General features: G+C 33.1%; 3 protein-coding genes across 4 annotated transcripts; 2 read left to right on the forward strand and 1 right to left on the reverse strand.

Annotated features, from left to right (window-relative positions):
- Window positions 1-106: 106 nt before the first annotated feature.
- Window positions 107-3,531, reverse strand: LOC111291967 (ADP-ribosylation factor-like protein 8a). Of its 2 annotated transcripts, XM_022884121.2 has the most exons (6): window positions 3,307-3,531; window positions 2,098-2,179; window positions 1,767-1,799; window positions 1,495-1,616; window positions 450-611; window positions 107-354 (listed from the first exon to the last, which is right to left on the reverse strand). In XM_022884121.2, exons 1-6 carry the CDS (start codon window positions 3,342-3,344, stop codon window positions 237-239), a joined length of 555 nt encoding a protein of 184 aa, XP_022739856.1. In that variant the 5' UTR covers window positions 3,345-3,531; the 3' UTR covers window positions 107-236. The 2 variants fall into 2 exon arrangements, with proteins under 2 accessions (XP_022739856.1, XP_089622631.1); XM_089766505.1 differs by lacking the exon at window positions 3,307-3,531 and having other exon boundaries at window positions 2,028-2,111.
- A 1,206-nt stretch (window positions 3,532-4,737) lies between these two features.
- On the forward strand, window positions 4,738-7,924 carry LOC111293238 (uncharacterized). The gene is made up of 9 exons (XM_089766506.1): window positions 4,738-5,042; window positions 5,120-5,319; window positions 6,022-6,297; window positions 6,397-6,455; window positions 6,653-6,689; window positions 6,796-6,867; window positions 6,942-7,092; window positions 7,187-7,354; window positions 7,460-7,924. Exons 1-9 carry the CDS (start codon window positions 4,842-4,844, stop codon window positions 7,829-7,831), a joined length of 1,536 nt encoding a protein of 511 aa, XP_089622632.1. The 5' UTR covers window positions 4,738-4,841; the 3' UTR covers window positions 7,832-7,924.
- A 2,644-nt stretch (window positions 7,925-10,568) lies between these two features.
- On the forward strand, window positions 10,569-15,738 carry LOC111292600 (uncharacterized). Its single transcript, XM_022885041.2, has 3 exons — window positions 10,569-11,020; window positions 11,572-12,178; window positions 14,584-15,738. Exons 2-3 carry the CDS (start codon window positions 11,624-11,626, stop codon window positions 15,433-15,435), a joined length of 1,407 nt encoding a protein of 468 aa, XP_022740776.2. The 5' UTR covers window positions 10,569-11,020; window positions 11,572-11,623; the 3' UTR covers window positions 15,436-15,738.
- The last annotated feature ends 731 nt before the right edge of the window (window positions 15,739-16,469 follow it).

Below are 16,469 nucleotides of genomic sequence, written 5' to 3' on the forward strand. Positions count from 1 at the left end.
TTTTGTTTTTACCTGAAGATTTTCTTAACGTGACACCTTATCAAAAACCATTGATACCCAAAGCATTGACATGAATCCAAACACACTTGTTAGGGAAAAAACACAATTGATCAATCAGAAAATTTAGGGAAAAACCAAAAATTGAAATTCTCAAACAACACAAATCGTATCCCTTGGGAAACTAGAATTCATCACAAAAAGAATTTGAAAAAAAAAAGAGAAAGAAAAGTCTTATTTCAGCTCTTTGATTTGGAATGCTTTACAAGCCAATCAATAACTAAGTCAATGTTGGTTGAGTTCTTGCATGATATCATGTGGCAGCAAACTTCTCTGTCAGTAATTGACTTGAGTCCCCTGCATAGAATATTCCGTATTATGAGAAAGTTTCTACTTAATCCTACAATTCTGCTTTGTCCAGTTAATGAGTGAGTCAAGTGAATGTCTCTTACATTTCTTCTGTCAAAGCTTGTTTTGACAGAGCTCCTGGCTTGTCAATCTTGTTGCCTAGGACCAGAAGAGGGATGCCATTAAGTGAGGGCTTACTCAGCAAATCATGAAGCTCACTTCTTGAGATGCTCAGGTTATCAGGATCAGCAGCATCCACCACATAACTGCAAGAAAATCAGAGTAGATGTAAATTCACCAAAACCTCTGCAGAATTTGATAGCCAGTCTATCATTTAACATCCAGTCATAACCGAGTTTGACACGCAACAGGATCCAAAAAAGAAATGCACCTAAAAGAATTTATGGGATTTATTTACATAGTTTCACTACCATAAAAACTAAATAAGCAACCTGGGTTCTAATAGGGAAAACATGTGCTCATACACAAATAACATAGCAGTTGCAACCAATTTAATGAGAAACAACTGTTATTTTCTCATAACAATTGATCCAATTATAGGTATAAATTTTAATACCCGACCTTTTATTAACCTATTTGTAACGTGTTATTGCCTAAGGCGCAGATATATCAAACTAGTAAGAAATCCTAAGAGGTACCATTCATTAAAGAGAAGTTCCTTGCTGATTCTTCTCTTCGGACTCATGCTCATGGTTAGCTAATAGATATACAAAGACGTACATGCAATTCACATAACTAAGAACTATATCAGGGTTTCACGATTTGAGAAGTACGAAGGCAAGTAACTGAAGACCAGTCAAATACTGCAATAATTATAGATAATAACTTTTGCATCTTTTAGATCTAGGCTATATAACCTTTCCAAATACCAACTAGAGTTTATAACAAAGAATTTAATACCTTCAATTCATGAGCAATGCTTTTTGAAGACATAGACCTAAACAGAAATAAAGGAACATGCAGTTTTAGATAATATTAACAATGCCATCTTTGAAATGCTCACTACCAAAGCTGAGATGGATAAACCATTAGCAAAGAAAACTTTTCTTACCCCAAAATTGATAAAGCAATTCAGAAGAAAGTTCTTTCAAATAACAAGTCTATGAAAATAGAAAAGTAGCTTCTTACACAATTGCAGAAACCGCACGGCAGTATCGTTCCCACATACTGCGAAACCTAGGTTGACCTCCAAGATCCCACAACTTTATTGTAACATTTCCTTTTGTCACTTTCCTCATGTTGAATCCAACCTGAAAACAAGCCATTAAGAATTAGTTACCTTACTTCTATGACAGAAAGAAAAGGACTATAACAGCATTGGAACGTAAATCATCTCCATTCACAAATAAAAGAAAAACTGATGAACCAAATACAAATCCACTTAGATGGATATGACTCACCGTAGGGATCATATCTTCACTATATCCACCAGTCTGAAAAAGAACAACTAACCAACTTAGAGTCAACCCACAGAATAAGACAAAACACATGCTAGATTGCTAGTAATGGACCCTTTGTACTGCAACCTATGTTACTTTGACTCTTCATTTTCCATGAAGTACCCGTGTCCGACACATATTCAGACATGGGTAAGTAGGTACAATCTTCCAAACATATGGAAAAACTAAGAAAAAAAATGAGCATACCCGTGTCAGACATACCTGAAACTCACCCGAGTCCAAGTAACATAGACTCCAATGACATTTACAAGTGAAGTTTTAATTTACTTACAGCAACAACATTCACTAATGAGGTTTTTCCAGCATTCTGAAGTCCTATCAAAGACAACTCCATTTCCTGCTTGAAAAACAGGCTGCAAAACAACATATACGAAAAGTAAAACCTATGAAACAACATATACTGTGAAGGTTGACCTACTAAGGTCAACTTGGAAGAGACTTAGAAAAAGTTTAAAACAAATAAAGGTTTGAAAACTCAGCAATGATAGGTGACTGACTAAAACCAATGAATTGAATAAAGCAACAAAATCAATCTAGCAGAATACCGCTCACAATTTTAGCAATTTAGCATGTTTAACTTTCGTGGCATTCATTTAAGAATGCTCCAAACATATACCTCTATAAAAGCATATAAAACTGACTGATATGTGAATTTCAGTTTTGCTAAAAAGAAAATGCTTCCCGTAAAAAAAATTATATATACGAACCATCCACAAATCCACGTGAAATCGGAACAGCATTTAGAACTTAAATTAGAGCTCAATTATTTGCAGAGCAAAAAACATATTTGTTTAAATACTCTGGTAAAAAACTTTAATGAATCACACCACTAACTATAGCTTGATCAAAACCAGTAAAAGATAAAGCTCACGACCTTCATACTAATAAAACTAGTATATGCCTCAAAAGGCACGATATCGTAAAGCTAGTGCATTCACTTCACCACCATAGAAAACACTCCTAGCAAGGATACCTAGATTGCATTTCCTTATAGAAATCAAACTTTGACAACTGGAACCTTAATGCCATACAGTTCCCTTCATCCCAAGAATAACTAACCTCTCCTCTTCCTTCCCTTTGTCCTATTTTTTATAAAGATTTCCTTATCTGCAGATTTACGTTGTCATAATGTGCCCCACCCAACCGCAGAAATAAAACAAAGTAAAACCATTGACTCATTGAGAATTGCATTGAATATGATATTCAAACATTCTTTTGTCAAAAAAAAAAATCAAAACCCGTCTTTAATTATCCATTTTGTTCATGAATTATACATCAATTTATTCCTTTCAATATAGAAGAAATTTGACTGTATTCTCAAACAAAAGCTGGAAAAACACAAAGTTAATGAATAAAGAAAGAGATTTTAGCTTAAATAAATGAAACCCAATCCGATACAAATATTTTTCTAAAAAACCCATCAGAAATTAATAAAAGAGTAACATTGAAGGAAACCAAAAAGAAAAAGAATTTCTCCTACCTGCGAAGCCAATTGAGAAAAGCTTCCCACAAACCCATTTGGAGATTCAAAGAGAAAGAGAACCAAAGATCTAAAGCAACAAGATTAAAAAAAAAAACTTTTTTAGTCAATTTTCTAAGAGAAAGAGAGCCAGAGATCTCTCTCAGCCCCTGCCTTTTCCTTTTCCTTCCCTCCCTCCCTCTAGCCTGACGATTTTTATTTATTTATTTATTTTTTAAGAATTCCTCATTTCCAATTATTTCCTTTCCATATAAACAAGAAAAATTAATCCAAATCGGATTTTAAATTACGGTGGGCGATAAATGGGTGGTTGAAAGAAAAAAAATTTATTAATGTTTGAGGAAAATCTCAGCCGTTGATAGTGGGTGATTGGGAATTTATGGACGGTTTCGATTTTATTGGATCTTTAACTTCAGTTAAAAAAACCGCAAGTTTGTCGTAATTCGGACCAAGTGGGACCAAAGATTCCGTAGAAAAAGTGAGTGAAGTTCGGATTAAGAAGTAGATTGAACAGTCAACAATCTCAGTTTTGGCGAGTGGCTTCACGGAGGAATGTGATTGGTTGGGTCACGGAGACGATTGTGGAGGTGATTGGAGAGTGGGAGTCTCGAGTCTAACGGAAGCTCAAGCGTTACCATGTGCTGGAGAAAAGGGCCTGAACCCATTCCAAAAAATGGGCCTAACGATTTTCTCATAAATCCGGTTTGAGCATATTTGATGGGCTTTGTTCAAGTTCTAACTAGAATCTTTTAGTAACTTGCCCAAAACCCAAACAAAGTTTGAACATCCATTTTTTCTTTTTTAAGCAATGAACTTTCTATATGTGAAAATTATAAAATACACTTACTGGTTTATGTGATTGTTTGATTCATTAGACATTTTGAGTTAAAATTAATTATATCATTAACTTTCATAATCATTTGGACTAAACCACATGTTCATGAATTAATAATTTGATATATCAATAACATTAGGAGTGAAAACTGTTCAGATCGAATTATATTCAATTTGATTTGATTTTTTCGAATAATATATAATATTATAAATTTTTAAAATTCAATCTGAATTTGAATCAATCATTTTTTGAAATCGATTTAATCACATCGAATTTTATTGGTTCAGATTAATTCATCAGTTTATATATATATATATATATATATATATATGTGTGTGTGTGTTATTTTAATAGATTTTTAATATATTTAAATAAATTTATATATAAAATAATTATTTTTATTTTATAAAAATTTAAAATATATATACCGAAGAGGTGGTCAAAAAATGAACCAGAAATTTCGGCTCTTGATTCGTTGCTCTACACATTTTCTTTCCTTTCACTAACCAGATCAAAATATTTTTACTAAAACCATAGCCACAAGCAATTCTTACCTTACTCTTTAAGTTAGGCGACCCTGCAATATATTCTCTTTCTTTGATTCTTCTCTAAAAGGTTACAAAATCTTGATACAAACATTTATCTCTCTTTCTGGTTTCTACCCTTTTTTTCTCATTGCTCTAAAAGATCCAACCTCTTTATGGTTTTCATGTCTAAACCAAATGGAGTTGTTGCTTCATTTATTTTCCTACTCGTTTTCTCCTCCCCGTTGACACCAAAGATGGTAGTTTTTGGATCACGGGCTCATGATCATGAACGTACCTTGAAGAGACCCGATCCCCTTCGACGGTTGAAGGACTACCATGGATTCTATAACGTCACCAACAAGCATTACTGGGCCGTGAGTTATTGTCTTTGCATTCATTTTGTTGCTTCTTTCTTTTTTTTTTTGTTGGGGGGTCTTTATGATGTTTTCAGTCGGCGGCATTTACAGGAGTTCATGGATTTGCAATGGCGGGAGTTTGGACATTATTTGGAGTATGTCTTGGAATTTTCTTGATTTTCAAGAACATAAGCAGCAACGAATCTTCTTCTTCCTCTTCTTCTTTTACCGACCATTTGGATCGTTACTGTTTGTTGTTGTTTACGTTGTTCCTCCTCTTAACGTTGCTCGCCATGTAAGTGCCTCAATCAATTCAGCTTTGCTTCCATCTCTCATTGCTGGTAGGAATGCATGAACGTGTTACACTTTTAATGAGTTTCTGCTAAATGGGTTCTTGTTTAAGTCATAGCCCAAACAGAATTCAAGATATACAGGTTAAGGGCCATGGGCCTCCAAGCCCAATACTTGGACTCTAGATTTCAAAGATAGCTCAAACTTCAAACTTGAAATGAAAAAAAAAAAAAAAAAAGTTTTTCATGCATTTAAGGTAGCTGTAACTTCAAAATTTTGGACGGAGATCTTAAACTTCAATCTAGAATGGTAAAAACCTGGTTTAAGGTGGTTGATTTTAACTAATCACAAAATTATCATGGAAAGATTCTTGTATGTGACCTGGATAATTGCTTCTTAAATGGTGAATGAAAAATGTATGTTCCTAAAATATGGTAAACGAAATTGATTTAGTTTATAAAATTCGAATATTTGATTTGTAAGATTTGTGTTCAAATTTGGCTGCTAGCAATCTCCCTTAGTGGATGATTGATAAATATTTTTTGAAGCTTTGTGGTCTGCTCTGGTTTTAGAATGGAAAAACCTCCATTCACCCTAAACTTTTTTAAGCTGACCAAAGCCAATTCAGGGTATAGATTAGTAACATTGGCAAGTTATAGCAACTAATCTGATAAATTGTCACTTTTGCATGTGATCCAACCCAAAGAGTTGCTGCCAGCTTTGTCATTGCAGCAAACCAAAGCTCTCTACAAAGAACAAAGAAATTAAAAAACACTATTGTAAATGCTGGAGAGGATGTTAGCAGATCCATCCGAAAACTAATCACCGCAATGACAAGAATGCAATACCTTCTGCTTCCTTATGATCGAAAGACTTCTCAGCAATTGAATGTGACAACTCATAGACTAGGAAAGGAATCAAGGACCATTCGAAATTTTGTTAGAAGACATGAACAATCAATCAATGTGGCAATTCAAGCTTCGTAAGCAGATAATCCAAGCGATTAGCTTTCTGTTATAATGTCTTCATTATATGTACTTTACAGTCTACATTCTTCTTCTTTTTGCTTTCTTTGACTTAGGTACTTTGCGCATCTTGTGATTGCCATTGTCAACTTGCTGTTGTTGATTGCTGCATTAGGTGAGTTCTGCTTAATCAGTTATGTTTGACATAAAATTATATATATCAGATTTGATTTGTAGCAGAAATACTTCCTATTCGATCAAGAATTCGGTTTTCAAAGGACTATTGCTTGCTTTTCTTCTTCAAAACAATGTTTTAATATCTGGTTCCAATTTGATTATACTAATGGATAATGGATTGCCGCTTTGGATCAGTTCTGCTCCTGTTACATTGGCACCCCGGACTTATCTTGTAAGAAAAAATCTGAATTTCTCCTTCAGCTTATCTTGGTAAATTAAGACGTAAACTTCTGTCTTCTGCTTATTTGCTTCCATGGTTTTCTCCCTCTTCATTTCAGCATAATTCTTTTCTGCTGGATCTTAACAGCTCTGTGCTGGTTTTTGACTGGCTTTGATTTTTTCTGTCACACGTGAGTAAACGTTTGAAATTTATTGCCTTTCCCAACCATGCCAGAAGTTTTGAGAATCTCATGCCGCTATGCAGTTTGATTGAAGATACTTGTTCAGCCATTGAAAATTATGTGCAAGACCCCCAAAACAACATTTTAAGCTCAATATTACCCTGCATGAAGTCAAAAAATTCAGACAAAATCTTGACTGGAATTGGCTCCACTATCCATGATTTCATAGACGAGGTAGTACTAAATCGATTAGTATTTGCATTGCAGAATTGAGAAACGTGACATAGTTTTATATGATACTATATGTGAATGTGTTTCTTTGTTGTAGTTGAACTTAAAAATAACTGAGGTATATTCAAGAATCGGGTTGAATGAACAAAATGATGATTTATTCGGCTTTGGGATGATATGTGACCCGTTCGCCGGAGCACCTGACTACAGCTATGTACCTGAAGATTGCCCTGAGCATGCCATCCCCATTGGCGACATACCAGATGTAAGCAAAGATTACTTGTGCCCCAAGACATGAAAATCTTTATAAAGTTGATTAACCGTAACACATTTTGCTGAGGTTTACCTTTGATTGAAAACTCATTGGCAGATGCTTTCAAGGTTCACCTGTTACAAAGAAAATTCTACTCAAAAATGCTTAAGTGATGGAAAATTCCTTCCTGAGGATACTTACAATAAGGCATCGGCTTATAGCTATTCTATCCAGGACATGCTTAATGTATTTCCTGATCTGCAGAACTTGGCAGAATGCACCATGGTAAAAGATGCATTCTCTGAGATTTTCCTGCATCAATGCAGGCCATTCAGGAAATCGTTACGATGGCTTTGGGCATCGATGCTGTCTCTTTCAGTTTTCATGGTGTTTTTAGAGTTAACTTGGATTCTGAAAGCTTACCAAGAAAAGGGAAGAAGCTTTTCTAGATGTTCATTATTCGCTAACCCTAGACAGACAGCAGAATAGCAAAATGTATGGTGAAACTTATATCCTCGGTTAGCTAGGTTGTCCAAATTATTCATGCCACAATCAGTTTTGTAGTTCAAAAAAAAAAAAAAAAAAAAAAAAAAAGAAGAAGCTAAAAACTATATTTCATTATTTTCCTAAGACATGGTAAATCATGGTAAAACATATTTAATGGAGTAATGAGTTGACAATTTCGCTTTTAAAGCTCAAATTTGTTCTAATTAATGCATGAAACTTTGCCAATGGAGAACTAGGATTATACATGATGAAATATTTTATGGTTCTTTTAAGTGCTAAACCAATGATTTTTTTACGAAAAGAGTTCGAGATCTCAAAAAAAAAGGAAAAACAAATTACAAGTATTAAAAATTAAATCTTACACTATGTTTGGATTGAAGGGAGGGAAAGGAAAGGAAAATAAAAGAAAATAATGAAAAAAAAATCTTTCTTTTTTTTAAATAAAATTTTTAATTTAAAGAAAAGAAAAGAGATATAAACTTAATAATTTTTTTTTTTTTTTGTAATTTTCAATTTTTTAATACTCCAAATTGGGGGGAAAAGTTATGAAAAAGAAAGTTCAAAAATTTTATTTTTATAAAAAGATTATTATATCTATCTTTTTATTAATATTAAAAATTTAGTCAAAAAAATCAAACTACATAATTATCTTCGTATAATTTTTTCAAAGTCTATCTCTTTTTTCAAACTTCACATGTTTCTTCCAATATAAAATTTTTTTATAATTTTTTGGTGGTTTAATTTTGATAAATAATTGAATATGAATAGATATATTTTTTAGATTATGAGATGTAATGTTTTTATGTGATTGCATTTTTTTTATTTAATAGTTTTTATATGAATATATCACTAAAGTGATAATGTGTTGAAATTTTGGTAATGATAAAAAAATCCATCAATGCATGTTTGTAAAATATTTTTCAATTTCACTTGATTAAAAATCATTGATATAGCAGCAATTATGAGATCACACAAGATAATAAATATATCATTATCTTAAAATACTCTAAAATCACATATAATAAAATATTATAATTAAAAAAATTTATAATAATGAATCATTTCCTTTCTTTTTTACTATTTATCTAAATAATAATTATTAAAAATTTTTTTTTATTAATTTTAATTATTCAAACAAAAAATACATATATCCTTTCATTCCTTTTTAAAAACTTTATTTTTTTTTCCTTTATTAATATTTATCCAACATTACCTTAATCTTATAAGAATTTACCTTGAAAACAAAAATGAAGGAATCATTTGAGCTTGAGATTTCTAATTAATCAATGATTTATATTTCTTGCATGTGATGCCTAATCTTTTAGGTTTAAACGTTTAAAGTAACAATTAAAGCCAGGCCATGATTTTAAATGTTGTCAGCCATTTCTAGTGACTTGCAGCCAGAGAGTTGGGGTTTTAAAAACTACTATAAAAACTCTGATAAATTCACAGAGGATCATCAAAATAAATAAATGCAAAGCTGTCAGAACTTGTGACTTTCTGTATTAAGGAAAATAACACGTACCTAATCTTTTGTGATAAGCGAGATTAATTGAGCAAACATATTAGTAATTTATCTGAGTTTATGAAAGAAAAAAAAAAGGAAAATACATTAAAAAATTTGGTTAATTATAATTTTCCTTCTTGTATTACTGCCAAAAGAATGGATTAAGCATAACACCAATGAATATGTCACTTAAACGCTATTGAAAGCTACCTTAATTAAGGATCAAGCATGTCTTTATTAGTCATTAATCATGATTTCTCCTTAATTTAAATTCAATTAAAAAAAATACTTAGAAACTAATTATTAACATAGATACGTGTCCTCATTCTAGGTAATAATTTATGGCCAACTCTTTTAGCCCATATATTTGTATTAAATTACATCGTATTATACTATTTCATAAGTATTAATAAATCTTCATGCCTAAACTATGCTTTTTTTTTGGGGGATAAAAATATTATTTTCTTTTTAAAAAGATGTTTGTCCCCTACCAACCACATTAAGAGGTATTGTTAGTGATTCTAAAGCCATTGTTTGGTTCTAAAATTTGATCAACTAATCAAAACTAAAGATGCCATATCAACTTAGGCTGTCAAGTAATCCATTGACCAACCCTTTTCATTTCCTTTATTTAAAAAAAAAAATTTCTGTTTAATCACATAGATTTTTTTTTGTTATTTTTAAAAGACTTCTTCAATTTATCAAGGAAAAAACTTGTAGTAGTTAATTTATTAAAAATATTTTTATGTAAACTTTTTTCATAAAATAATTCACAATGTAAATACTAAAATTTAAATCCAAATACTTAAAAAATAATATTTAATTATATTTAAAAAATATAAAAATATCCATTAATCAAACACTTTAACTAAATTTTCATTTTGGTAAGATTTCTTTATATATAGAAATAATTTATGTTGTTCCTTTTCTTTTCCTCTTTACTATTTTTCTAAGGAAAGAAAAACTTCGTCCGTTGATAAGGAAAGTTGGACAGCTATAAATCATCAAAGTCTTTGACTGTCGAAACCTCATTGGATGTTTTTGAAATCAACAATTATAGAACAGCCGTTGGTCTTATTAATTACTTAATAATTACATGTAAGACATTTTAATTAATTTCCCAAAATTAAAAAAATCATCAACAGCAAAAGCAAAATTCTATCAAGTTACAAAAACTATGATTACATTGCATCAGCAAAAAATCTAACATTTGATCTGATGAATGGGGTAGAAACGAAGGCATAAGAAAGAGAGAAAATGACAGACAAATCAGACCATTTAGTCCAAGTTTCAAAACTTGGCACAAAGGAGATAGGAACAAAGAAACAAAAGATAGATAGATGAAATAGATAGAGTGAAAGAAAAAAAGGGAAAAAATCTTTGTTCAAAAGTCATAATCTTATTCTTCTTCTTCTTCATAAAAACCTTCTTTAGATCTTATTTTAAACAAACCAGACATAAACTACCCAACTCCTCCTCGCTTTGTCTTCTTCTTCTTGTCAAAATTTACTCCTTTTCTCTTAGTAAGATTGTTGGCAACTGTGTCAAATTGGGGTTTTTTTATCAGACTATCATTTGCTTGGTTTTGTTTTTGGAACTTTAAAGAAAGGGTTAAGCAGAGATGCCCATATCTGGGACTGGGAATTTTCCTAGAGTTTTGTCGGGTAAGTTTTCTCTTTCTTTTCTTTGCTTTTTTTTTTTTTTTTGTGGGTATTAATTGTTTTCTTCTAAGTTCGTTTTTTTTCATATGTTTTGTGGATCTGCTATAGGGGTTTTAGCTTTTATAATGTACAGATGACAATTTAGAAGTTTGATAATTTTGAGGTGATAACGATGGAAATTGCCTTGTTTGCATTGATAATGAACTTTATAATTTTTTTTATTTGAGTATGAAAGGGTGTTTAGAATTTAATGTATGGTGCATGTAGAGTAGATGGTAAACCTTAAACTTAATGCAATTATAAATATTTTGTTCTTTCAAGGTGGTCCTTTTCTTTCTATTAGGAGTTGATAATTGCCTATACTAATCTTGAAGGTGTGCATTTTGGCCATGTTCTGGACTTGGTTGCTATTGATAGTCAATCTAAGTCTAGCCAATCGATAGGATTGGTGTGCACGTTGTTTAAGTACTTAAATTTTGATGAAATTAAGAGATTTGAGTAGATTAGCATGGTTGTGACTCATATTTGGTCCCATTTTTATTGGATCTCCGTAGGTTGCATTTTCTTAATGGCAGCATTATCTTGGAGATAAAAAAGGAAGAGAATATGAGAGTGAGGAACAAATACAGGAAATCAACGGCTTTCCCTCTCAATGTAGGGAACAGATGCTCAATGTCTGCTATGCTGTGGAGCTTGGTGGGGTTTCTTCTTATGCTTCAAGTGTACTCTCTTGTTAGTCGTAGAAATGCAGTGAGTGGAGATATCCAATTGCATATGAGTCGTCATCCACTAGTCCGTGAACTTGAACAGGTGGAGGAGGAAAATATTCAAATTCCCCCTCCGAGGGGAAAACGATCTCCACGTGCTGCTAAACGAAGACCCAAGCGAACAACCACTCTGGTTGATGAATTTCTTGACGAGAATTCCCAGCTTCGCCATGTATTCTTTCCACCTATGAAAACTGCCATAGACCCACTAAAGGACCCAGGAAATGATAGCTACTACTATCATCCTGGGAGAATTTGGTTGGATACTGAAGGAAATCCTATTCAAGCTCATGGAGGTGGTATGCTATATGATGAAAGATCCAGTACAAACTATTGGTATGGAGAGTACAAAGATGGACCCACCTACCATGCACATAAAAAGGGTGCAGCACGAGTAAGTTTATCATTTTGAATACATAATCTAATTTACAACTACAGCTTTGCTAATATGGAACTAGTCGTTATGCTTCAATGACTGAGTAGCCAGTATCCCTTGAACAACCTGCCTTTCACCCTAGCTAGGGTTAATGCTTCAACTACCACAGTACTCTTGTTTGCTCAGCTTGGTATAATATTACTGAGTATCTAATGCTGGTTTGTTATTTTCCTGACATTGGGCAGATTTAAGAAGGCAACTTTTGTGGCTTTTATGAGTTAAGTCTTAATAAATTAGGGTTTTAATGCATCTATTGTGTCTGGAGGAAAATACTTTAGGGTTTAGTACTTGAACAGTGAAAAAACTGTAGGTTTATAGCTGCTGTATTTGTTGTCACTGTAGAATATGTTGCTTGCATTCTGTCACAGGGGCAAGTCCAAAGAACATAGAGAAACAAGATATAGGATTTGTTTTGTGAGGAAAAGATTTTTTAGGGTGATTAGTATTTGAGGACTAAGGGTTTTAAGGGTTATAGAAGGATGAGACAGATCTAGTTGAAGAAAACTCTGACAAAAAGAGCTGAGATTTATATAAATGATGCTTAGAAAATTGGAGAGAAATACTAAGAAAGAAGAATGAATAAAGATATATCTATAAAAGTGTAAAACAAGTATACTAGGCATCCGTGCCTCATTGCTGAAATGATTTATAATATCACTAATAAGGACCTCCTAAAATGTGAATGGTATATTGTCCTTGGTGGTGACTTACAAATTCTGTCTTCAGAGTACTAAACTTTACATAAGAAACTACCTAAATGCAAGTACTAAACTTTGAACTGTTTATCTTAGAATGATTTGCACTATTATTAGTGTATTTTGGGGTATCATTTCATGCTTACTAGTATCTTACAATAGAAATCCCTTGTTTTCAGTATAAAATGAGTGAATCCAAATCCAGAATACTATGGACTAAAACCTAAAGATAAATTTTGTTGGTATTTTGTCAAATCCTTCTTTCGTAACTTCATGATCTTCCAAATCCTTATGTTATCTCCAATTCCGTGATCTGGAACGTAACAGTAATTTTGGTGTAGAGAAGCATATTTTCACTGCAAAAAGGTACTTATTTTGAAATGGAGAAGCTTAATCCTGAGCCCAATTAAGATGCCTGCTTATGCACTATGAAATCAATTCGATCCAAGCCAAATTATTTAGTTTGATTTAATTGGCATTTAGGCTTCCTCGGTTTTGGTTTGTGGAAAAGTTAAGTATCTTGGTTCAGTTAGAATGCTGAGGAATAAACTAAACCAAATTGTAGAGACTCTGTCCTTGGCATTCATTCTGTTTCTTTTTGGTTGATTGATGCTAAACCTTTTTCTTTTGCTAAAAAAAAAACTCATACATGTAAACTAAAAGCTTGAGTTATGAGCTAATGGAAGGTGTCATCTTTATCAATCTCTTTTTAAATTGCAATGATGCTTGAGATACAAGAACTGCCCCACTGTGCAATCTCTAAATGTTTAAAGGTTTGAGTGTACAAAAAAAGATGGTCATATAGGTGTAATGACATGGAATACTAATGCTTTTATGCCCGATGAAGCACTTCTGATATTCATAAGCTCTTGTTTACTTGCTATTTTATCCTATTTATATTAGTAGCAATGAAGTTTCTTTATCCTGTGTGTATATTTTTTTAACTTATGTTAAGTGCAATACGAAGACATGTTGAGATTATTATTTCTAACTGAAATCATGTAGATTATATATTCTGCCTAGCTCCTGGTAGGGATTGAGTCATAAGTAGGTGTATGTGATGGTTTTGATACAGTGATAAATTTCTATATAAACTTTGTAGTTGTTTTTAAAACAGTGGAATAGAATCAATTCTTTGTCATTGAGGTTGTCTCTATTGATGTAGTTCAGTTGCAGCATTTCTCTAACTTCTTAGTAATAATCCAAAGAGATATCAATATAGCTCCATTATCTTTGGATTAAGCAGACTATTGTGGTTAAAAATTGAAAATCTTTGAGCCACTTCATTTTTTGGTTGTTCAACCCCAGGGACTGACAAAGGAAGATAAATGCTGCATAATTAGTATTCATTCCCGGTAGAATCTTCTTCCACTCTGAGCTTTACTCACATGCATAGGAGATGACTTTTGTCACCTATTTTTTATGTTTAGCATGTGTAGAAGCTTCTCCCCCCTCCCCCCTCTCCCCCAAACAAAAAAAAAAAAAAGTGTGTAGATATACTTTACATGTAAGACATCAGGCCATCATTGTGCCTTCACTATATTGTCCTCATTTTTAGCACCTATTAAAGCCTTTCAGGAATACAATCTTATTTTAACATTTGATTGCATATCTAACTCTTTAGTTCTGAGAAGGTTTCATTGAATTGTTTGGTTACCTTGTAATCAGGTTGACATCATAGGAGTTGGTTGCTATTCTTCCAAGGATTTGTGGACATGGAAAAATGAAGGCATTGTGTTGGCTGCAGAAGAGACAAATGAAACCCATGATCTCCACAAATCCAATGTGTTGGAGCGGCCAAAAGTTATTTACAATGAGAAGACAGGAAAGTATGTAATGTGGATGCATATTGATGATGCCAACTACACTAAAGCTGCTGTTGGTATTGCTGTTAGTGATTACCCGACGGGTCCTTTTGATTATCTCCGTAGCCAAAGGCCCCATGGATACGAGAGCAGGGACATGACCATCTTCAAAGATGACGATGGTGTAGCATATCTAATTTATTCATCCGAGGACAATAGTGAACTTCACATTGGACCACTAACTGAAGATTATCTTGACGTGAAGCCTGATATGCGAAGGGTTCTGGTTGGGCAGCACCGGGAAGCCCCAGCTCTCTTTAAGTACCAGGGGACTTATTACATGATCACATCAGGTTGCACCGGATGGGCACCAAATGAAGCACTGGCCCATGCTGCTGAGTCCATAATGGGGCCATGGGAGACAATGGGAAACCCATGCTTAGGAGGGAACAAAATGTTTCGACTTGCAACCTTTTTTGCGCAGAGTACATTTGTGATTCCCTTGCCGGGGTTTCCAGGTTCGTATATTTTCATGGCGGATCGATGGAATCCAGCTGATTTAAGGGACTCGAGATATGTCTGGTTACCTTTAATAGTTAGGGGTCCTGCTGACCGGCCTCTTGAGTTCAATTTCGGATTTCCACTATGGCCAAGAGTGTCAATATATTGGCATCGTAAGTGGAGACTTCCCCCGAGTTGGAGAGTGTCCAACTGATTCTCATTTTTCTTCTTGTCAAATATATGGCTTTATAGTATTGTATATCAAGGCTCTTCACCTATTCTTTCACTGGTTAGCATTGTTGTCTCTTTGATTTGCCAAGCCTTTTTTGAACTCACACACCTCAATAATTTGGTGTACATGTTCAAAATCTCCTGCACTGTCAGTGAACTTACAAAGTTTGTCAGTAGGTAATAGTAAATATTAGCATTTGAGGATTATAGTTTTCACAGAGAATATAAATATTTGTTTGAGACTTTTGAGATATTTTTTCCTTGATAATTTACGCACAGTTCCTTATGTTGGCCTTTCTATTTTTTCTGTAAAATTTAAAAATTTTAAATTGTAATTACTTAATTATAATGCAATAGTTGTAAGTAATATGATTCGGTTTGCCGAGGTCGAAAGGAAAAGGCCCATATACTCAGATCTGAAGTATCAATTCTTGTTTGGGGGCTTGGGGCACATGGAAATAAGCAAATTGCTTCTGAAAAAAATTTCCTAGTGCTACCTTCTAAGCAAGTGAAATTTTCTTTGAAACTTGAGAGGACAAAAAAAAAAGAAGAGAGAACAATTGGGAGTCTTTGACAGTGATTTGGGACCATAATTTACGATGACAATGTTGTCCTACCAAAAACAAAAAAAGGTTAGGTCCCCTACTCCCAAAAGCTTGAGGGCCTACCCTTCCACCCATAGCTAGTTCATATCCTGCTGGCCCATCACTGTCCCAAAAACTTAAATTAAAGCCCTTTTTTATAAGAAATAAAATAAATTTCGAGTAAATTGACCTTTTGGGTACATACAGTTTGATCGGCAATCAAATATATTTTCTTCCATCAAGTAGTTAGAATTAAAAGAAAATTTAAATCATATAGATTAACCTAAACTAGGCTTATAAATTAGGGTTTTCAAGGAAATATAAAAATATTGAAGCTTAATTCAATAAAGAAAATTGTCGCTATGTTTGCATTATTAATTCCTACATTGGCTTTTACTCCATTGGATTGATTAGACAACTCCTATGGGAATGT

Source organism: Durio zibethinus, chromosome 10 (genome assembly GCF_047325235.1).
Source record: "Durio zibethinus cultivar Kanyao isolate XHJ-2024 chromosome 10, ASM4732523v1, whole genome shotgun sequence".
In the NCBI taxonomy this organism is placed as follows: Eukaryota; Viridiplantae; Streptophyta; class Magnoliopsida; order Malvales; family Malvaceae; genus Durio; species Durio zibethinus.